The sequence below is a fragment of the Schistocerca nitens genome, chromosome 1 (assembly GCF_023898315.1).
Source record: "Schistocerca nitens isolate TAMUIC-IGC-003100 chromosome 1, iqSchNite1.1, whole genome shotgun sequence".
Classification (NCBI taxonomy): Eukaryota; Metazoa; Arthropoda; class Insecta; order Orthoptera; family Acrididae; genus Schistocerca; species Schistocerca nitens.
In genome coordinates, this window is record NC_064614.1 from 928,828,468 (window position 1) to 928,852,764 (window position 24,297).

The following is a 24,297-nucleotide window of genomic DNA, read 5'->3' on the forward strand; positions in this document are numbered from 1 at the left end:
ACCCTATGGTGCAAGTCAAGGAATCTGCAGCTTACACAGCCGGAGAACCGTCTGAGCCTCTGATTCGGACCCTCCACTCGGCTCTGTACTAGAGGTCTGCAATTGTTCCTGTCGACTATGCTGCTAATGTGTGCTCTGTTTTGAACTTGCAAGCAAGACTGACAGCCTTTACATCTTTTAGTCACTCGAAGCCAGAGAGAATCTCTTCCGATCCAAAGCAACACACTTCATTGGTAGCGATGTGTGCCATTACCTGCAGTTGGCTGGCATTCGGAAGGACCCGTTCCATGTCTGAATGGCTCCACCTGGTGTGCACACCAAGTGCACTTTGGCTTTCTTCTCTTCCTTGGCAGCCATGTCTCTAAGGGACCCCATAACCCGCCTAACATTGGATCTCCCAACTGCCAATAATCCAACTCTCTGTGATTGCCCAGATCTTGCAGACTCTGATTGCCCAGATCTTGCAGGCTGACAGGTTTCCTCTGAAAGAGGACAGGAAGCTTCATCTGGCTTAGGGACAGTGTCAGCACAGACGACACTTGGAATCTGTTCATCAGACTAACAGGGGGAAGCCATACATGCGGCCCCCCTGGGAAGTCTTTTGCCACCCTGCCCCGCCCCGAGGCGATCTCCCACTCAACCACGGGTGAGGTGTCAACCTCAGTGCGAGCAATGCAGCCCATTCTTCAACTTAATTGTATGACTTAAAAGATGTTTTCTTAGTTCCTATTGCTATTTTCAGTTTATGTAAGCAGTTACAAAATAATAATGTTTGTTGTCAAAAAAGAAGTGTTTTCATCTTTCCTAGATACGTTACTTTTTACATAACAGCTCACTTAATAGCTGCAAGTAAGTACTCAGTTAATAAAATAAGAATAAAATGATTAGTGAGGACCTCTCATGGTGGAGGAAGTTGCCTTTTCAGTTGGAAAGTTACAGCTGCCATACAGGATGACTGAGATTTAATTTCCACTCCAGCTGTGTATAACAGTATCGAGAGATTTACATAGATTCTACCTTTATGTGCTTCTTGCATCAGTATTAGTAATGTAATGTTAACACACTTCATGGAAAAATAAATACCCCTGTGCATGGCAGTGCATTGTATAGCCACAGTATAACTTTGTTGAACACCTGTGGTTGCTTCTTGTGGTGTAGAGGGATAGAAGAGACTGGGGTATCACTTGATTGCTTTTCATTTAGTAGGCCTATGGACGAGGGAAGCGCATGACAATGATCAGGCTACATATCTTCCCTCGTGTGTTTACCCTCCACCCCTGCACTGTGCCCCCTATTGCATCCCAAGGACAAAACTTTTAACGAGGACACGGCTTTTGCTTGACGAGGAGACGGCGCTTGCTTTTTTGACGAGGAGACGGCGCTTGCTTTTTTGACGAGGAGACGGCGCTTGCTTTTTTGACGAGGACACAACTTTGGCTTAACATGGCTCTACTGCACTTGCACATGGTACACATATTTAATATTTGTTCCTAACCGACTTTGTTTAACATTAAAAAATAATCTTACACCATTATAACACTATGTTTGAGCAATCTGTGATTCTCCTTCCCATGCAATATCGAGAAAATATTAATACTAGAGAAAAAGTAAATAGGATTTTTTAATGTTTTTATTTTTTATTTTTAATTTTGTGTAGGAAATGGGATGCAGTTTAATTTTGTACTGATAAACATTTTTGCTAGAAGGTATGGTGTTTTGAGTTATTCAAGGAAAACACAAAAAAGTGACCTTTTAAGGACCCACCCCCACTTCCATGCTCACACTCCACCTATGGCGATTTTTAGGATATTGTTCAAGACACTCCCTCCTATCACTGTAGAAAAATTTGCGATTACACAATTTTTTCACCTATTTGAGCTTTATTAGTCTTCTTCGACTGCCAGGTTCACAAATCTGGAGACGTGCTGGTCGGGGCAGAAGTTAAACACTCTCTGTATTGGTTTAGGACGAGACAGATCAGAACAGAATAGAACAGACAGCATGTGGTCATACATTGTGTCAGTGAAAGATAGTGACATCAGAGATAAATCACAGCCAACAACCCTCAACCCCACCTCCCCCCCTTTTTTTTAACATGTCCTATCATCCTGTCCCTTCTCTTTGTCAGTGTTTTCCATATGTTTCTTTCTTCACCAATTCAAAGGAGAACCTACTTATTCCTTTCTGTATAAATTTGTCCAATTTTCAACATTCTTCTGTGTGCCATATCTCAAATGCTTCAATTATCTTCTGATCTGGTTTTCTTACTGTCCATGATTCACTGCCTTACACTGCTGTGCTTCAAATGTACATTCTCAGAAAATTCCTCCTCAAATTAAGGCCATGGTTTGATACTAGTAGACTACTTCTGACCAGGAATGCCCTCATTGCCTTTATTGATGTACTTTTTATGTCCTTGCTTCATTTGACACTGATTATTTTGCTTATGAGATAGCAAAATTCCTTAACTTCATCTACTTTGTGATAATCGATTTTGATATTGTACACAAAGCAAGACTTGTTTCAAAAGATGACAGTACTGCTACTCCCCTGTCCAGTATACGAGGGGGGACCCAAAAGTAACGGAATCGTGATGCTGCACATCGTGTACTTGTAGTAGCAGGTTGCGCCGCCAGAGGGTTGTAGTAAGAGCTCTACTGATTCATTCTGCCACGCGGCTTCACCCAACAGTGAGAAGTGTGGTTTCTTTGGCAGTTCTTTGAGTGTGCGTACAGTGCAGACGTGACACGAGGAAATGGCTATTTCTTACGAACAACATGCGGCAGTGAAGTTTTGTTTCTTGTTTGGCAAGAACGCAGCAGAAACTGTTGCGATGAGTCAGACAGCCTACAAGGACCATGCTCTTAGTAAAACGCAAGTGTAAGAATGGTTTTCTTGGTTTAAAAAGGGAGAAATGGTGGTTGAAGATCAGCCCTGTTCCGGTTGACTGTCAACTGCTGTAAGCAAAGACAACATTGACAAAATCCGTGATCTCATCAGTGGAGATTGACGCAGGACAATCATCCAACTCGAGAACTTGTCCAGGTTGTCCTGGAGCTCAGTTCAGCGCATCTTGACCATTGATTTGGGGATGCGAAGAGTGGCAGCAAAATACGTGCTGAAGCTGTTTACCGGAGACCAAAGGGATCATCGCGTTCAACCCTGTCTCGAAATGAAGGACGCGTTCAAAGAGGATCCACATTTTTTCAACAAAATCATTACAGATCATGGTGCTATGGGTACAATCCAGAAAGTAAACAAGTCATCACAATGGAAGTCACCTGGCTCACCTCGACTGGAAGTAACCTGCCTCACCTCGACCAAGAAAAGCTCGACAAGTGAAATCAAATGTGAAAATGATGTTGATCTGTTTTTAAGACATCAAAGGGATTGTACACTGTGTATTTGTCCCTGAAAACCCGACAGTAAACCAACATTTCTATTTGGAGGTTATGAAACGGCTTTACAGAAGCTTGTCGCGAAAAGTCCGGCTTTGTGGGGTTCTGGCATGTGGTTCCTGCATTACGACAATGCTCCCGCGCACATGGCTCTCAGCGTTCGCCAGTTTTTGGCTTCACGAAGACGTCTACCTTGACCCACGCACCATATTCGCTGGATTTAGCACCCTCTGACTTCTTCCTATTCCTGAGGATGAAAAGAGACTTGAGAAGGAAGCATTTTGCGGATGTGGAAGACGTAAAACGCAATGTCATGAAAGTGCTATCAAATATCAGAGGACAAATTTAAAAGGTGCTTCAAACACTGGAATGAACGTTTGGAGAAGTGTATTAATGCTAATGGAGAGTACTTCGAAGGAGATTAAGGTTGTATTTGAAAACAATAAAGTATATGCTTCCTAGAAATAAATGCCAGTTATTTTTGGGTGCCCCCTCATGCCTTATGGCACTTGATTGTCTGCACATATATCTGAGCTGCTAGTTACGGGTAACTGCAACACTGCTCGCTTGCCAACTGTATGTGGCACTCCAGCCTTTGCCACAGTGTCTTTCTTAATACATGCCTAGCTGTAAATAACCCCATTTTCCATCTCACTGACATGAGACGTGAGTGTACAATTCTGCACGGCCGAAAGAACAATACGTCTGTGGTCCTGTAGGACACTGCATGTGAACCTTCAGAATCCATTGATTTAACATTCCTGAGAATCAATGTTGTTGTAGGATAAACGACAGTATTGATTGGCAACAAACCTCATGTTATTAAATTCCAGCATAAGCTAGTAGATGTTTTTCCTTTATGCACAATCTTCTCGCAACCAACCAACATTCAGATGTGATTTCTCAATGAAAAACCCACTGATCCACTGCATAGTCTATCCTTATATGTGTAACATAGGTGGCATAACTCTTACGTGATTTGTGTGGATGCTGTGACGTGAAAATATTTTGCAATCCAAGTATGTAAAGTACTTCATGGCAGTTTGACATTTTTGCTTGCTGCCTTCATGGCATTGGAATTTCAATTGCCAGCACTGTGGCAGTGTGTTTTAGGCGACAATGAGACTTGTATGGTGCAAAATTGTTCCGTATTGTTTAAGATCATGATTAATATTTTTTTCCCCCATTGCTAGTGGCCTATTGTCTTCTCCTTACTACTGCATGTGTTCTGAGGTCCAGCATATTGTCTGGGACATATCTCTTCCTCACTTGCCACCCTTTGTCTTCCACGTACCTTTCAAAGTCTCTTTTTTTATAAGCCTTTTCTTTTTTAATGCATGTCCTATCCAGTTTTGGTTGTGTCTCCAAACTAGTCCTTAAAGAAAAGCAGATGAAATTTGTATGTTTGTGGGGAGAGGGTTTTGACTCCTCCCCCGCCCCCCCCCCCCCCGCCCCCAAAAAAAAGGGGGGGGAATCAGCCACTTTATATCTACATTAATATGAAAAACACTTATAGCTGTATATTATACATATCTAATGTAAATTGATTATATTTTTTCACTCTGTTACAGAATCAAAGCATGTACCTCTCCGGTCATCAAGGTCAGCAGCAAAGGTATGTTAATGGAAGATTTTCAAAAATATCCAGTTAATAACTTAAGATTTATCATATAACTTTTTGTCATGCCTGTAGCATTTATGTCAGACGGGATATGGCTTGGAAAAGGAGAGGCACCACAGGACTTTTCAATTTCCACTGTCTATACTTTTACTAATAAATTCATAAAACATTGTCAGCATGACCAGGAAGGATTCAGGATTCACACGCATAGCAGCAAAAGTTAAAAAACATAACAAAATAATTTTTTTTACATGTGAAATTTCATCATTTTTTCACTTACTATTGGCTGCATTTGTTGGTATAGGTACACTTTTCTTCATAAGTAAGAGAGATTCTTCGATGAATTTTGCACAGTATACAAACCTTACTTACAGGTGTTTGAAACTCTAGAATTTATTTAATTTATGAAAAAATGAATGAGCTGTTACATTTTAAACTTCATGTTTAGAAAAACTCAACTTTTATAGTTAATTATCTCAATTTTTACCTCCGTTTTTAATAATCATCATCATCTTGGACAGTTTCCAGCCACTGGCTGGGTCTGTCGGGAACACAAGCCTCTCCATCGTGTTCTGTCTTTCCACCATTCCCCCTCTTCCACCTTCGTCCAGTTCTCTCCTCTTCTCGTCACACATTCCTTCACTCCCTTCACCCATCTATCTCTTGGTCTTCCTCTGGGCCTCTTCCCCTCCAGTTGCAGATCAAACATCCTCTTTGGAATTCTTCCCTCATCCATTCTCTTCATGTGTCCATACCACTGCAGTCTTGATTTTTCTATCCTATCCTGTACTGGTTCCTCCTTTAGTCTTTCCCTCACATACACATTTCGCAATCTGTCTCGTCTTGTTACACTCAACCTGCTCCTCTGGAACTTCATTTCACTAGCCTGTATTCTACTTTTGTCGCTTTTGTGCATTACCCATGTCTCACTTCCGTATGCCAATATGGGGACAAAGTAGGTTCGGTATATAATTCCCTTGGATTTCTGTGGCACCTCCTTGCTCCAAATAAGCCCCCTAATGCATTTGTAGAACTGCCCTGCTTTTCTGCACCTTTCATTTATTTCCATTGCGTTTCCCCCCTTACTTTCAATCATGCTTCCCAGGTACTTGAAGTTCTCTACCACTTGTAGTTTTCCCCTCCACAAGTTATATCCACATTTGGCCTATTCTTCTTCCTTGTTGTGACAATTATTTCACTTTTCTTTGCAGAGAAATGCATTCCATATTGTGCTGCCGTTGCCTCCCATACATCTAACTGCTCTTGCACCTCCCTCTCGCAATTTCCCTGTTTTTAATAAATTTTGAAAATTCTAGAGTTTCATATACCTCTAAGTATTGTTTGTATGCTCTGCAAAATTCATCGAAGAATCTCTCTTAGTAATGAGGAAAAGTGTACCTACAGCAACAAACACAGGCAGTAGTAAGTGGAAAAAATGATGAAGTTTCTCTGTCTATATCCGGATCCCACTCCATCTACTGCCGGGTCTGGGTGCTGATGAGTCCTCTCCATTTGGCTCAGTCTGCCCACCACTTTTCTTCCTCCACTTGCCAGGTCACACCTCTCATTTCCACAGATATTCTCACTCCCATGTTACACCGTGTTCTTGGGCACCCTCTAGGTCTTTCTCCATCCATCTGTAGTTCTTCCACAATTTTGGGGAGTCTCTGCCCATGCATCCTCTTAACATGCCCATACCATCTTAATATCTATCTATCTCTCTCTCTCTCTCTCTCTCTCTCTCTCTCTCTCTCTCTCTCTCTCTCTCTCTCTCTCTCTCCCCCCCCCCCCATCCCTTCCCCTCCAATTTCTTCTCTCATACTTTCTTGTTTAAGGTCATGTCTAATCTCTACATTCCTCACTCTGTCCGTTCCTGTTTTTCCCTTAACTGCTCTGAGAAATTTCATTTTCACTGCTTGCAGTCTGCTCCAGTCCCTTTCCGGCATTGCCCATCTTTCTCCACCACACGTGACGATAGGGAAGTAATAATTCTTATACATAAGTAGTTTTGCTTTTTCTGAAACTTCCTTATTCCAAATCAGGTGTTTTATTGTTTGGTAGAAATTGCCTCCCTTCTGTAACCTATTAATTTCATTGGTAATTCTTCCCTTAATAAGTGAAACTTTCTACCACTTAGAGTGGTTCTCCATTCAGGGTAATATTTCTGTTGATCCCTTTCTCTCTTCCAAAAACCATTACTTCACTCTTATCTTTATTTTTAATCCATACCTTTCCATTATTTCCTTCCATGCTTCAAGTTGTAACTGTACATCTGCCTCTTTATCACCCCATCTTACCATATCATCTGCAAAAATCATCTTTTTGTCTTTTTCTTTTACTATATCTTTAACTGCCCTATTCATTCCCTCCATCACAACATTAAAAAAGTGCAGGAGATAGAATACTCCCTTGCTTAAGTCCTTGTCTTATTTCGAAGTATTCAGAGTTCCCCAATGGTGTTCTGATTCTACAATTGTGTCCTCTGTACATTAATGTATCCGTCTTCTATATCTATCTTCTTCATTTCTTCCCAGAGTCTTTCCCTGTTAACTGAGCCATATGCCTTTTCTATGTCTATAAAAACCGTTATCACCTTTTTGTTATACTCCCAACTTTTTTCTAACAGTTGACGGATAGAAAATATCAGGTTGATTGTGCTTCTTCCTTTCCTAAACCCATGCTGTTCTTCACTCATCACCTTTTCTATCTTTTCACTTATTCGACTTGGTAAAATTCTTTCAAAAATCTTGGCTGTATGACTCGTAAGGGTTATTCCTGTGTAGTTTTTACAAAGTCTTTTATTGCCTTTTTTGAAGATGGGAACAATGTCTCCTCTTCTCCAATCATCAGGGATTGTACTATTTCTCCACACACACTTTATAGTACTCTATACAGCCACTGCATTCCCACTGGACCTACTGCTCTTATCTTCACAGCTATTTCCATTTCTTCCAGTGTAATTTGCCCAAATTCTGCTTCCCAACTTCTCTCAGTTTCTCCATTATTTGTTGTTTCCTCTTGTACCTGCTCCTCAATGTTTAACAGTTTTTTAAAATGTTCTTTCCAGAGATCTTTTATATTCCCTGGATCTTCAATCACAGTACTGTCCCCAGTTTTCATCTTTACTGGTAATTCAGAAGCTTTCCTTTTATTTTTCATCATTTTATAGAACATTTTCTTATTGCTTTTCACATCTTCAAGTTTTTTCTGCTTGGATTGTGGCATCATCCCACCAAATTGTCTGCCTTACTTTTTCCTTTCCAGATGTTGTACCATATACTTTTTGTGGTGCTTCGACTAAAGTGTCATTGAATAAACTCCATTCTTTTTCTACATTGCAGAAAACTTCTTTTGAACATTTTTATGTGATTAATTCTCTATACTTCTCAGCACTTTCACTCTCCTTCAGTTTCCAATCCCGTATCCACATCACTTTCTTCTGTTTTCTATTTTTCACACAATGATTCATTTTCCATTGTCCCACCAGTTATCTGTGGTCTCCATCTGCACTCACTCCTGGAATTATCTTCACATTTGTTACTTTTTCTCCCCATTTCCTATCTACTAGAATATAATCAATTACACTCTTGGTTCTTCCATCCCAACTGTATCTGGTGATAACATGACTTTCTCTCTTCATAAACCAGCTGTTTGCTATTTTCATTCCATTCCTCTGGCACAAATCAAGGAGTCTTTCCTCTTCTTCATTTCTGCCTCCATATCCAAAACATCCCAACACTTGCTCAAATCAGTTTCTGTCTTTGCCTACCTGTGCATTAAAATCTCCCGTCACTATATTAGCACACTATATGGTTTTCTAACTCATTTTCAAAGTCCATCTTCTCTTCTTCGCTACAGCCTACTTGTGGTGCATAAATCTGGATTACTTTTAGTGGCTCTCTTTTTTTTAAAAAAAATCTCAGGTTTAAAATTATGGCCCTGTCCGATATATCTCTCACACTTTCAATACAGCTTTGTACATTCTTTTTTCACCATCACTGCCACACCATTTCTTCCAAACCGGTTATTCCCACTCCAGTAGTTTTCCTCCTCCTCTCAAATTCTTCGCACCTTTTTCCGCTTAATCCCAGTATAGCTAACTTTCTCTATGTTAGTACATCTGTCATTTCTTCCATTTTTCCATTGAGGGTTAATATATTTAGGTTATTTTTAGTCCATTTGGTTTCATCTTCTTGTGTTGATGAATATCATCAGGTCTCCCATCATTTGCACCAGTACTTGGAGAAGCAGTGGGTTCAAATTTTGAGTGGTTTGTTCTGAGGCTCGTCTGTGTTTTGAAAGCAATATATGAAGATTTTTCTACTGGCTTGCTAGGCCTAATGCAAGAAGGATTTTCTGTTGCGGTTGTCTCCCTTAGCCTTTGGAGTTTCTCCTCCACCACAAGGCAGTGGTTCCCTTCTCATTTAATCCCCAGAAAGGAGGGTTGTCTTATCTGCCAGCTACACCATTACAGTCTTCCTTCTCTGCCGTCGCTGCCATGAAGATCTTCATCCGTAACCCTGGGCATGGGTTCCGTGTTACACCCCACGGGATTGGGTACCTGTCTGAACTCGGCCATCCTAGCCTACTGAAGTGTAGGATGCCCACCCCTGCGACGTGGACACGCCAGACAGGAATTACCCCAGTGGAGGAATAGGGAAGCGGACCCTACCTCACTGGAGCCGGGTTAATGATTACGTATTGTGCCGCAATCAAAGGTTTCAAAGTTTCACGTGTAAAAAAAATATTATTTTGTTATGTTTTTGAACTTCCACTGCCGCCATGAGTGTGAATCCTGAATCCTTCCTGGTCATGCTGATAAAGTTTTATAACTTTATTTGTAAAAGTATCGACAGTGGAAATTAAAATGTCCTGCATTGCCTCTCCTCCTCAAAGTTGTCCCATTTGATGTCCTACCTCCCTTAAGAAACAAAGTACATTTCCCTGTATCAGATGAAAGTAAAAGATTATTTTGGCCAACATTTATCATTGGATACAGGTGCAATAATAAGTAATATTTTTATTGAATTGCAGCACCAGCTACACCATAATATTTTTATTGAATCACAGCACCAGTTACACCAAAGTTTCTCTGCAACTGGTTTCTGCCCTTAGACCGTTTTCAAGCATACACATGAGCCCCCCTTGTCAGTTGGAGTCCACTGGACTTCCTGATACTCTTCAAGTGGCATGGGGCTCCCAATGTTCAGTTATGAACACTATGAAAATGGTGAAAGGACCGAAACTGCTTGCGATTTAATAAAAATAGAATGTAAGTTACACCATTAAATTGTTGTTTGCATATTCAGCACTGCACAAAAGCTTTTGTTGGTCTTCTTAATACCACGTAGTATTTAGTTTTCATGTGTGGCTTAGTTTATGTTTCACTTCTTTACTGTTTTAAGCTAATGTATGGCATGTGTGCATGGTACATTTTATTCGATAATAAAGTTAGATAGTTCCTTGAGATGCATTGTTTTACATTAATGCGATTTGTAATGTATGTAAGCAAAGGAATAGAGGTTAAAATTTTACGCTGCAATGGGTTAAGCACAAAAGCGTATTGCAGTGATTTCAAAATAAAAAATATTTCATGCAAAAGTCAGTAATGGTGCTCACTGCAGCTCTGTATTTGCAGTAGTACTGAAATTATATTTCTAAATACTTCATATGCCATTGTGCATGGAAGAAACTGACCCAGAGGTTGATTGCTGCAGCTGAGGCAGCAAAATGTGCAATGTTTGGCCTCAGGGAATGTTGGTATTAAAGTTGCATAGTACGAAACAGTGGACTAACAATTTGTGCTAAAAGATTACAAGGTTATGAGACTTCCTTCGACAACCAACTGTAATTTGTAGTTATTGCATAAACATGTTGCAGTGCCCACTTCACATGACATAATTTACATGTTGGCATAAAGAAATCAAATTCTGAAAATAAGAGAAAAAAGTTCGGTGAAAGGGCATCTATGTGCTTTGCCATGTTGCTTATTAGAGAGGCTATCAGGAGGATGCATTCCAATTTGTCAGAGACATTCTGACAGACTGTGATACAAACTATGGAATGTTCACTGTACTATTCATTAAGAAATATCTGTGAATTCTTCTTCAGACCTCCATTTCTGTTGATAGCAGTTCGAAGAATATCAAGGCAAAGATTCGTCATACACATATAAGGCTGTTGCAGATAGACTAGTCATGGTGTGAAATGATGACAGGTAATCATAGCATCGGGCTTTCCAAGGATGATGTATGAAGCAGGAAACTTAACAGGATTATTAAAGATATTGTTTCAAACAATGGAATGTCCACGAGACTGCAGTCTGTGTGTGGTGTGTTTTTTTTACAACAACGGCCTTGCTGGCCAAAAGCTTTATTTGTGACAGTCATTTTGTTGTGCCCATCTTTGACTTGGTACCTCTGGTATATTGTTAGTAGCAATTTTCATTTTCATAATATTGTTACATTCCATCCTGGATTTGCCATTGTTTAATAATATGAAAAGGATAGTCTGCTGCGTGCCTGACACACACACACACACACACACACACACACACACACACACACACACACACACAGACCTTTTGCTAATGTCTCTGGCTGCTAGGACCCGACAGTGGCTGCGTGTCCGTTGTGCAACAATCTGTAGTGGTGGTGGGGGGTGGGGTGGGGGAAGAGGCATGGGGCTGGGTTGGATGGGCTGTAGTTGGAAAAGGGGGGGGGGGGGAGTGGCAAGAGAAGGTGGAAAGACTGTTGATGCATTAGTGTATTTGTATTTATTTATTTATTTATTTATTTATCCTGTGGATCACATATTGTACAAAGTACACATTATATAGGACAAGTCATTTTTCTTAACAAATATGTAGTTTGGAGAAAAAAATAGGCAATGGACTGCCATTTAAAAAAATGTACACAAAATTGTTCATTGATGAATATAGTAACTTCACATACAGAGAATACAAACAATTTACATGGGGAACTAAGAAACATGTAGGCAATGTAGTGCTACTTTAAATTTACACAAATAATCACTGAGATTACAGAACAGTGAAAATGTCAACTGGAAACACAACAGAAGGACAATGTCATTTAAAAACTACATTAAACATGAAATTAACATTGAGATTTCACAGACAATTAAGTTTTAATACTAATAGAATGTGTACTTGTACATTCAAAAGCGAGTTAAAAAATTTGGGGAAGTGAAACTGAAACATAGTTGTGTATAGTAGAAATTAGGTTATTATTTTGCCTACAGAATGTTTTACTCTAATCACAGTATTTACAAAGGAACTTTATAATTTTTCATTTCCAGGAATTCTTGTACTGAATAGAAACAGTGCTTTGTCAGAAATGCCTTTAGTTTATTTTTAAATATTGGATCTGGAGCAGTTTTCATTTGTTCTGGAATTTTATTGTGTAATACGACGCCCAGATAAGTTATATATTTTTGGTATGATGATGTCCTTGAAAAAATTTGATGGATATTAGATTGCCCTCTGGTATAATGAGCGTGTATATCATTGTTTTGGATTAATTTGCCTGTTCTTGAGAGGTATTCCCTGGTGAATAGGATTGTTTCTTGAATGAACAGGGATGGGATGCTTAGAACGTTAAGTTTTATAAATTGACATTTACAGGATTCCAGCTTTTTGAGGCCACAGATTATCCTCAGTGCTCTTTTTTGTAGTTTAAATATATTTGTGCTGTGAGTTGAATTTCCCCAAAAGATGATTCCATAGCGGAGCAATGAGTGGAACTGCGCATGGTATGCTTGCATTAGTGTGGATTTACTTGTAGTAGATTTTAGTATTCTTAGTCCATAGCACAATGATGAGAGTTTCTTTGGTAAGTTGTTTATATGTGTGTCCCATTTTAAATTTTGTTGGACCCATAGACCCAAAAATTTTGTTGCATTTACATTTTCAATTTTATCATTATTTAACTTTACTAGTAGAAAGTGTGTATAGTGCTGGAGTGGGAGAAGGAAAGGGGTTAGCGAAGTGGGGAACAGGGACTAGTGAAGGTTGAGACTGTCGGGAGGGGTGGGGTGGGAAGTTAAAAGAACAAAGGCTATATTGTAGGGAGAGGACCTACCTGTGAAATTCACACACACTGATTTTGTTAGAAGGATCCAGATGACTCTGGCTGTGAAGTAGTCATTGAAGAATCCCTCCCTCCCTCTCCCCCGTGCTCACACTCTGGCATGCCTTCTACTCCACCAACACACTTGCAGTATTTTCCCCTTCTGTATGTATCCTCTCTGTCTTTGCTCCCCCCCCCCCCCCCCCCCCCCCTTCCTTCTCTGATTCTGGACCTTGCAGTCCTTCCTGTCTCCACCATGTTCTTGCACACTCCCATAAGTAGCACATAGGCTCTGAATTGCGTACCTTTAGAGCTACGAGCACTTATTACTCTCTGTTACTGTGTTTCACATCTTTTATTGAACAGATGCTCATAGCTCTTAAGGGCCTATGTTTACTGGACAGTTTTTCTGGGTTTGGTCCCTGTTACCTCCTCCCAAAATATGGAAAGCAAAAGAGCTTGCTGTAAAAGAGATGTGTTTCACAGTATTGTAGATGAACAAGTGATCATAGCTCCTAAGACAGGCCTTTTTGAAGCCCATGTGTAATACTTTTCTCTTGTTTTGGTGCAAGGAACTTAGCCCCAAAGTTTGTAAAAGTGTTTTTAAACATCCTGTATAAAATTAACTGACAAATTGAAACTAAATGCCAAATTCCTATATATGTTGCAGGATTAGCATTCCTGGAAGAAGGGGTGTGACAGAAAATAGCTTAGTTACATCATGGATGATTGTTTCCAAAATGAGGGCTTGGGTGAAGTTTAGAAAATAGAAATGAGGACCTGGCAGAATTGAAACTGGGATGACAGATCCGGTGTTCCATGCCTGAAGAGTTCTGCTCAGGGGTTAGGCTGATGTGTGGCCATCCAGGGAGAATTAGTTTTAAATAAGAACAAAACTCTGTGGAAAACATGGTGACAGGTTTACTGTTCATTGAGGAATACATATGGTGCAGCTGGGGAAGACACCAGTTGAGGGGGCCATTATGGCCAAAGTTCAGAGTGGATCATAAAATAGAGATAAGTGTTGTCGAATTGTGATCTAGCAGCAGAGAGTGAGACGCGTCTCGACCTGACGTCAGAGACTCCGTGTGCACTTTTTCCTAAGCTTCCGTTGGTTTAGGGTTGCAGGCAATGTTTGGCAACGTTTCAAGTTTGTCATCAGTCCTTACTGTGGGAACTATACTCATTTAGACATCACATGCTGGAGGGTGCATGAGCTGCATGAGAGGTCTTCCAAAAAGCAGGGTTACCAAAGAAACCAGTTCGAGAAAAAAAGATTAATAAACTACATCAATTCCCACCAAATGTGTGGCAACCTGAACTGTTCAGTTCTTAAGAGCATTTCCCATGAATGTTCCCATTCTTTCATTTCACTGTTTTTATTTAACATGTTCATGTTGGCCTGTGCCATCAGTGGGTCATGCTATATCCTCCCATTGGGCAGCTTGTACACCCAGTGGTCCACACTAGCTCAGTGGCAGTCAGCCTGGTCCCTACCAGTGATTTAGTGATATTATTATTATTATTATTATTATTATTATGTGTGTGTGTTAAGCTTTTCAACTCTGCGTTAGAAATTTTATAAACTAGAGTTAGTTCCGAAGTTTATAAATCACCATTACTGTAGAACTGGTGGGCGGTTAGAAAATTTTACTACTAACAAAGATACAAAAGTGGGTGGTAGTTAAAAAAGATCGACTACCCCTTCACTACATTCACCCATTGGGCAGCATGTACCACGGGGGGATCACACTCGACTCTACCAAAAACGCTACCAGCAATACGCTAACATACGGTTATTACTCATTAGCCAGGTGCAATGAGCAGCTGTGAATACAATTTTGTGTGATCTTTCAACAAGAGAGCTCTCTGAACAAATGATGTTTGACAATTAGTGTAAAATTCTTTTATGTGATTTCTTGTTATTTTAGAAGAGCAGACTGATGTCATTTTCAGAGTAATGGTTCAGCCGAGAGCATTTGAATACAACCAATACTCCACAGTGAGAAACAGGAAAAAACAGTGCCATCAGATGAAGGAAACCATGAATATGCATGCCACCCCACAATGACTAACACAATTGTCAATGCTGAGCTGCCATTGTTTTAAAAATAACAAAGAATTTTGAAATGATGGTAATGTTGTATCCAGTAGTGTCACCAATTGATGGTAGGCAATGAAAACCTTCTAACTTTACTTTCTTAAATTTTGGAGGAGAAGCAAAAACAGTTTGTTAAAGAATAATGTAAAATGACACAAAGTTGCTGCATGTGTAACTGTATTGTAGAAGTCTAATTATTGACAGATTAGAGAAATCTGCGCACTTCCAAATCTCTCTCTGATTATGGAGTTACTGGTTATTGGAATTAAGAGATTTCCGCAGACAGATGCGAGGTTTTCATTACCTACCATCAATATAAAGATCATTTGTAAGAAAAATGTGATCAGCAATCATTTTACTGAGTTCTTTTTTAAAATTTCTACATATGACCTGACACAAGATCAAACTGAAACTTGAGAGCATGTGACCCTTACGTTAAAGAACTCCAGCAGAAACGATTGCTTTGTGTGGATCTGTCCATTCTTAATCAGATATGCCTTTTTCTGAAGCTGACAGCTATTTATTTGTATCCAGTTAAACCCAATTAACTGCTTACAGGCATTATTCTTCTACTCTGTTTTGTTCTGATAAGAATATTTGAATTGAGTGATTCTCCAGTAAAATTAATAACCCTTACATCATAAACTGTGCATTGTACTGCATTTTTCACTTAGTGGAAGAGTGTGCTCAGCAGAAGGGGGAAAAAAATTGCAAAAGAAGAAATTCTAACAGGATAAGGAATAAAAAAAATCCCAGCCCCATCAACAGTATGTATGTTTATGAAATAATAAATGATAGTTCTTAAAGACCTACTGATAAGGAAACAAAAAGATGGCTATATATACACACAATTTGCTATCCTCAAAATATTAATTCTATGGCTTGTTACTATTGACCATACCAGAGATTCTTTTCTTTGCAAACATTCATCAGCTTCAACTGTGCATTTCATTTACTAGTAGGCAAAATCGCTACTTATGTTGTTTTCAACTGTGTCAACTTTGTTTGGTTGAAATGAGTGGCTTGTGCTTAAAAGTTGTTCACCCAATAGAAACTAACTTTCCAATCTGTAATTCTACACTGTATATTTAGCATGACTTAACAAAATATTTCTATTTTGAATGTATTGGTCAGAAGCTGGTAGTAGTTTAATGTTCATTGCCGTTATCATGTTAGCTGATGTTTCTATTTACTTGTTGCTCATCTAATTGATATCTTGTTTATTCCAGGCTGCAGCTACAAAAATTCGGAGTGCTGTAGAAGCAGAAAGTGAAGGACACAGTAAGAAGAGAAGATGCATTGTAAAGGCAGAACGAATAAGTGCACCTCAGTCTGTTTTGGATATAATTGTTGAAGAACAGGAGACAAATAACATATCACCCAATGTGGCAGACACACTTGTGAAGCTTGAAGTTGCCAGTGCTACAGTGAATGATAAACCACATTTAGATTGTCAGAAAACTGGTAGCAAAGACAATAACGGAGAGTCGCCATCTTCTGATCACCAATCCCCTTTCCAGCGAGGTGTTGTAGCAAACTCAACTTTTGTTCTTGATGTCCAACCAGAAACAGTGAAGTCTCTCTTACCAGAAGTTAGTGATAAACCAAACAGAGACTGTGAAAATTCACCAACAGAACCTCTACAGAACAAAAGTGGCACTGAACTACATAGCACTTTTGTAATATCTACAGGAAATGCAGATTCTGTTTCTGACAAACTGGAAGAGTATAAACAGTTGAATGCATTAACAAAGACTCCTGAAAAGCGGATGGTAAATTTGAATGGCAATAACACTAAAAAAAGGTAAGAAAATTCAGTATTATAGAGCTAGCAGGCTGTCAGATGATGATGATGATTAAAATGTCATTGACACATGCTGTATCTCAGAATTACGGAACACATTAAATAAGGAAAAGTCAACCACTTACCTTTAGCGGGCTGCAGTGTGTTGCATACACATGAAATGGAAAACAGTATTTATACTAGCTTTTGACCTCTTCTACATGTACATTGACACTCCCCAATTCACCATAGGACACGTGATGGAGAGTACCCTATACCACTAGTCATTTCCTTTCCTGTTACATCGCAAATAGAACGAGGGGAAAAATGACTGTCTATATGCCACTGTAAGAGTCCTAATTTCTCATATCATATATCTTCGTGGAGCTTATGCACAATGTATGTTGGAGACAGCAGAAATATCATGCAGTCTGCTTCAAACTGCAGTTCTCAAAATTTTTTTCTCAATAGTGTTCTTCTAAAAGAACATCACTTTCCCTCCAGGGATTCCCATTTGTAGTTCCAAAGTATCTCCTTAACACTTAAATTTTGTTCAAACCTACCAGTAACAACGCTAGCAGCCCACCTCTGAATTGCTTCTGTGTCTTTCTATAAGCCGACCTGGTACAGATAACAAAAACTTGAGCAGTACTCAAGAATAGGTCACACTAGTGTCCTATATGCGGTCTCCTTTACAGATGAACCACACTTCCCTAGAATTCTTCCAATAAGCAGAAGTTGATCATTCACCTGTCTTACCTCAATCCTTGCACACTTGTCCTATTTCATATTGCTTTGCAAAGTTACCCCCAGATATTTAAACAACGCGACTGTCAAGCAGGATGCTGTATCTGAACATTACAGGTTTGTTTTTCCTACTCATCTGCATTAACTTACATTTTTCTACATCTAGAGCTAGCTGCCATTCATCACACCAACTAGTAATTTTATCTAAGTCATCTTGTGTCATCCTACAGTCACTCGACTTCGACACATTATCGTACACCACAGCATCATCAACAAACGACTGCAGATTGTTGCCCACACTGTCTGCCAAATCAGCTCACGCTTTTTTTCTAGCAAAAGTACTCACATTCACACAACCAATCAACCACAGACACACTCCTGTGACAACGGCAATGTGCATTAGGGTTTCTGCTTGGTTGTGTGTGTACTTTAATTAGAGAAAGGGCAAGAACTTGAAAGGTAGTGTGAATAGTCGATTCTGCTGCATGTGTCTGCGCCCACACATCGGCCCACTATAGATGAGATTTCCCTTATTTTACACATTGTTCCATCCAGGAATTGCCAGTGTTGCTAAAATTACAGAATATTCTTAGACATAAGTTAATAGAATAATGAGCAGATAAGTAAACTGTTGCCAACGGCCTTGCCACAGTGGTAACACCGGTTCCCTTCAGATCACCAAAGTTAAGTGCTGTCGGGCTGGGCTAGCACTTGGACGGGTGACCATCCGGTCTGCCGAGCGCTGTTGGCAAGCGGGATCCACTCAGCCCTTGTGAGGCAAACTGAGGAGCTACTTGATTGAGGAGTAGTGGCTCCGGTCTCGGAAACTGACATACGACCGGGAGAGTAGTGTGCTGACCGCATCCAGTGACGCCTGTGGGCAGAGGATGACATGGCGGCCGCTCGGTACTGTTGGGCCTTCATGGTCTGTTCGGGAAGAATTTAGTTTTTTTTAAGTGAACTGTTGGTCTAGGTGACCCTGAGATTATTGCGTGTGTGTGTGTGTGTGTGTGTGTGGGGGGGGGGGGGAGATTATTGTTATATTTAAATATATGTTTCAACTTTGGTGATTGGTGTAATGGTCATAGTTTCTCTCCACATCAACCCTCCGCTATCTGGTATCTGGGGGAGGTGAAGTATCCAACAAAAATTCTTTCAGTTTCATCTACATCTGTACTCTGCAAACCACCATGAAGTGCATGGCAGAGGTTACATCCCATTGTACCAGTTATCAGGATTTCTTCCTATTCCCCACACTTATGGAGTGCTGGAACAGTGATTGCTTGAATGCCTATGTACATCCTGTAATTATTCTAATCTTGTACTCACAGTTCCTATGTGAATGATACTTGGAGGTTGTAATATGTCCCAAGAGTAATCATTTAAAGTCAGTTCTTGAAACTTTGTTAGCAGACTTTCTCAGGACTGTTCACATCGATCTCCCAGAGTCTGCCAGTTCAGTTTATTCAGCATCTCTGTAACTCTCCCCCAGTGGCCAAACAAACCTGTGGCCATTTGTACTGCCCTCTCTGTGTACATTCAATACCCACTGTTAGTTCTATTTGGCAGAGGTCCCACACACTAGAGCAGTATTGTAGAATGGGTCGCATGAGTGATTTGCAAGCCATCTCCTTTGTAGGCTGTACGTATTTCCCCAGTATTCTACCAATAAACTGAAGTTGAGTGTTTGCTTTACCCACAACAGAGGCTATGTTCACATGCATAATTAATTTGTACTTGTCTGATACGGTTATTTACCGCTTCCAGGCTCAGTTTCAGTTTGTGAAAACAATCCTGAAAAAAAAGCTGTATTGCATCAGGATAGAGACTGGGGTGTGTCGGGCCTTTGTTGTTGAAAAATGTATTTAATGGTTGTGGGCATGCTGATTACTGAGTAGAAGAAAGAATTTTCTGTCTGCAGAGTTGTAGGTTACTGCAGGGTGTACACACCCAGGGACAACCAGGAACTCTAGGAAAAATGTGGGATTTTTTTATTCAGGGAAAACTGGGGAATAGTTAGAATTCCAGGAATTTTTCGTTGTTTTAGTTTTCAGTTAAATTTTTGTAATTTTGACTGGTAAGAGCTGATACCTGAACAAAGAATTTCACTTGAGCCCACTGCTGTAGAGGAATACTGCAGCAGTAAAACATAAATGAGAGAATAACACCAAAATGAAACTGTAGTTGCAAAGAAAATGCGCCATTTACAACAACAAAACATAGTATATACACAAGTGTCTGCTGACAACAAAATGTGTCAAAGGCTTCAGGACGAACACTATGCAATACTTTGTAACAACAAAATGTTTTCGTAACAGGTCGCAGGAAAATCTTGTGAACGGAATTTCGAAAAATATCACTTTCAAAGTAAATTTTCTTATACCCAAAAAGAACTTTAATTTGTGTGAAAATGTCCGATGAATTTCTTATATCCTGGAGCATTTGACTCTCATTCAGAACTTAAAGCTTTCAGTAACATCCACTTAGAAAAATTTTGGGCCCAGAAGACAAGCCACTACGCCATTATTTAAAATTTTACTGGTACATTTGTGTCTGATATATCTCAGAGGGTAACGCATGCTAAAAAAGATCGAGCTTCAAGGTTAGTTTTTCACATTTCTTTTGGTCTTTCATAGATTACAAATTATGTACTAACACTGGCAAAAAATATAATTATCCTTAAAAAAGTAAAAGGTAAGCTCTATAGCAATTTCAGCGATACCTGGCTTTTCTATGGAAAACTTGGAGTGCTTGAAGGAACATGTGTTCGTTCAGGTTGCCCACTAAATGTTTTATGCGCAGCAGTGAAATTTATAATTGTGCCTGTCAAAAGTATTCGGCTGCTGCAGTTTAAGTTGTGCTCTTAGGATCCTGCTGAACCACGTTCTCAGGGGAGAAAAAAGGATGGAAAAAATTTTTGACAGCCGATACTACAAGTGAAAGATTAATTTAAACCATCAACTTTTCATATTTGTGTGTTCTAGCTACTCAACAGTGATACTACTATTGGCTGACAACAATTCGTGTCCTGTGCTCTGAATATCTGCTGCCATTGGCTGGCAAGTTCATGTGACCTGTGCTCTGATTGACTGGCACAATGCTTCGGAAGCTACCATATTCTATTAGGCGGAATTGGTGTTCATAATTTTGTAATACGCAAAATACGCGGTGAACATGTTGCTGCGCATCAAAGACCTTTTCGTAATACATTGTTTTTTTGCTAGGTTTCATTTCCGAAAGTGCCGGGAAGTTCTATGTCTGTGTACAGAACCCTTGCCTTTCAAATTGTTGATAAATATTACCGCTCCACGGGAAAGTATATTGTCACTTAACACAGAAAAAATGTGCAACGTCACATGGGATATAGTATATTTTCACCCAGGAAAAAGTGTATTTTTAATCAGGAAATCCAGAGAATTTTTTTCTAGTCCACGTATACATCCCATATTGGTAAGCTGTTACTGTACACCCAAGCAGCCAAGAGAAGTCATAGTAACTGAAAGAGGAATTCCCTGTGCATCTGATTTCACTTATTTAAAACTGTAAGGAACTTGACAAGTTCACAGTTCAAAGTTTTTTGCCTTGACTTATTTTTATGTACCCTTTGGATAGTATGACATTTTCTGTTGGTCACGTAATCACATTGCTGTTGGACAGTGTGAGCTAAACTGTGAAGAATGCACATTGTTTCATGTATATCTTGCAGACTCTCTTGAATAAAAGTAATTTTTGTCAGTATTCTTGAATAAAAGCAATTTGTCAGTATTTTTTGGAAGTTTTCTTGTTTTGTAACCATTTTATTAGTCAGATACAGAAATCTACATTATTTCTTTAATGTTATGACAAAGACAAGTTAGTTAGTTTGTTCCATGGTTGACTTACACGTTTTAACTCATAATGATGTGGAATAAATCATCCATCTATAGTTCTGGTGGAAGGAAGAAGTTTTATAAATTCTTTGCACGGGTGAGAAGTCACAATTTTTCATGCACATTGATGTATTTGGCTTCATATTAGAAAATTACATGATTAGAGACTGAATACTTAAGTAGAAATAGGTATTAAATTTCTGCTATAACATTTTATCACTTCAAATTCATTTTCTGTTTACGGTGCAGTGGATCAAAGGTGCCAGTTGGGAAAGGAGTGACGGAGAATGAAGCGGCTTATTGTAATCTGCAGAAATTAATAATTGAATCACCTGTTCGAGTTACGCGAACAAAAACACGTGCCTTTGCCCAGGCTGTTGCAGCTGCTGCTGCTGCTACTACAAACAGCAGAGAAAATGGCCAGGTAAGTCAGTGTGATTAGTAAGACTGATGACACCTGTGATTAGATTTTCATCATCATTTACCTGGAGGATAATGGTACTTACGCAAATTAGTTTGTTTTTCTTGTGTAAATTGAAAGATTACTAAGTTGTAGATGTTTTATCTGGCGTTAACTGATGATAGTAAGATGAGTAGCTGACCTACAGGCTTAAGTGATTAAGAAAGATATGTCACAGTTTAGGCACATGCCTTCGTTAAAGGAAGACATTGATGTTTGTGAAAATTGCAACATCTATAAAGAAGAGGTTGAATAAATCTAAACATTGTGACTGTATAGAATAATACACCAACAGTAAGTGAGTCACCATATAAATAAGCTGCCTGTGACTTGGAAGGTCAGTGTAATGGCTAGCATATTTAGTGAAGGGCTATTAAATTAAATGCAGTAATGTGAAAGTGACAGTGTGCCTTATCAATGACAAATAGGACATTTGCCCGAGTATAAGATGACCGTCTTTTTCTTCTTTTTTGAAGAATGACACTGAGAAATTTTCATTATATTCTGACTAATCAAAATTGCAAGCTGTTTTACTGATTTAAAGTGTCTGCTTAAAAACATAAACATTATACCTATTCCGAAGTTATACCATTTACCCATTGCATACATTTTGATAGTGCAAGGAGAAATAAAAATAAACCAAAAGAAAAGGTTCACATTTTATCTTCACTTCACTTACTTTTTTTGCATACTGTCTGTGTAAGTCTGTGATACCACTATTTTTAATTGCCACCATTAGTATCATTATCTGGGATGATAGATTCATCTAACCAATGAGAGGTGAGAAAGGAGAAAATTCACCTAACCAAAAAGACGTTTAAAAGGAGACAGTGTGCTTCTAAATATAAGCCGCAGTGAAATTTGTAATCTCTGTTGCTGCAGGTACTTGGTGGTTTCTTCAGAATGTATCTTGATTTCTAAGATGGAGAATGTGGTGGATCTTAATGGCACAGCTTAAATTGCTATGAAAACCATGGGCATAAATAATATTTACAATTTTGGTTGTTACAAATATTTGGCTGTTTCTTCCAAACATGTTGCGATGCGATTACAAGTTTGTGGGACCTTAGTACATAGCTGTTTCTTCTGAATACATAATGGATTTCGCATCTGTATTGATATGAGAATATGACAATATTTATTTATCTCTTGATTTCGAATGTGTCGTCTGCTCGCTGCTCTCTCATTGGCTGCATAGAACCAACAGTTGACAAACCCCTTTTTGTTTCCATCGTACATCACATAAGCATTGACAACATTGCTGCACGAAACATATGTCACTATCCCCTAGCTAAACTTCAACCGAGCCCTACAGAAATGTATAGTATTGTTGACTAAATGTTCAATTTTAAAGTCAGTACAATTCTGACTGCAAGTAGGTCCATGCAAACTGCAGTTTAAACTTCGCAGATTCTCATAAAAAGCCGGGATACACAACAAGCATGACAAAATCTGCTGCTTACTCACCACTCCCCTTCCCACATTCATCCTATTTCTCGACCAAACTGATGGCACTGTTCCTCCTGCAGTCCTTCTGAATTCTTCAAAATAAATCTGCATGTGACCTCAACTGCCAAAGCTTCATCTGTATATGTAAGACAACCTTGTATTAATCTACTACACAAAGTACAATGGTAACCTCAGCAGCAATAGTTTAATGTGTGAATGTAAGATGACCCTGTATTTTACAAAGTACAAATTTGGAAAAACTCTTACCTTTTATTGTATTTACCCAATTGTAATGTGAGGTTTTTCCAAAATGCGATATTTAAAAAATACAGGGTCATCCTATATTCGCAGATTAAATTACTGTTGTAGAGGTCGGCATTTTTGTGTTGTGTAATATAGTGTTATAGATGTCATCTTACATAAACATAGAAAGCTTTAACAACTGAGGTCATGTGAAGATTTATTTTCAGGAAATCAGTAAGGTTGTATAGCGTCAAAAAATTGCTGATATTAGCGTTCGTACTCCTGTCCGTGATGCGTTCAGAGGCAATGTCTAATTTAACTATGATTTGATTTGTTTTAATGGACTATTGTTTAATTGTTCCTTTCGCAAGGATCTGGTGGTTTAAAAAAATAAAAAAAAAAAGCTTAGTGTGAGATGGAGGAGCACCACGGCCAATTGTTGTTTGCTGTATTAAACATAGGCTGGCCACCCTTGCGCCTGCCGTGCGCATGACAAAAATATAGACCTAGACTAACTCCATAATACCACGTCAAAATGG

At 39.2% G+C, this 24,297-nt stretch overlaps 1 protein-coding gene and 1 pseudogene across 1 annotated transcript in view; both read left to right on the forward strand.

Moving 5' to 3' along the window:
• The window catches only part of LOC126193209 (inner centromere protein-like), a 126,382-nt gene that overhangs the window by 40,817 nt on the left and 61,268 nt on the right, over nt 1-24,297 (forward strand). The window contains exons 4-6 of the mRNA XM_049932668.1: nt 4,970-5,013; nt 16,437-17,011; nt 21,856-22,030. Of these exons, the coding sequence (XP_049788625.1) occupies nt 4,970-5,013; nt 16,437-17,011; nt 21,856-22,030 (794 nt within the window). The remainder of the gene's footprint in view (nt 1-4,969; nt 5,014-16,436; nt 17,012-21,855; nt 22,031-24,297) is intronic.
• LOC126203341 (5S ribosomal RNA) lies at nt 18,371-18,488 on the forward strand (annotated as a pseudogene).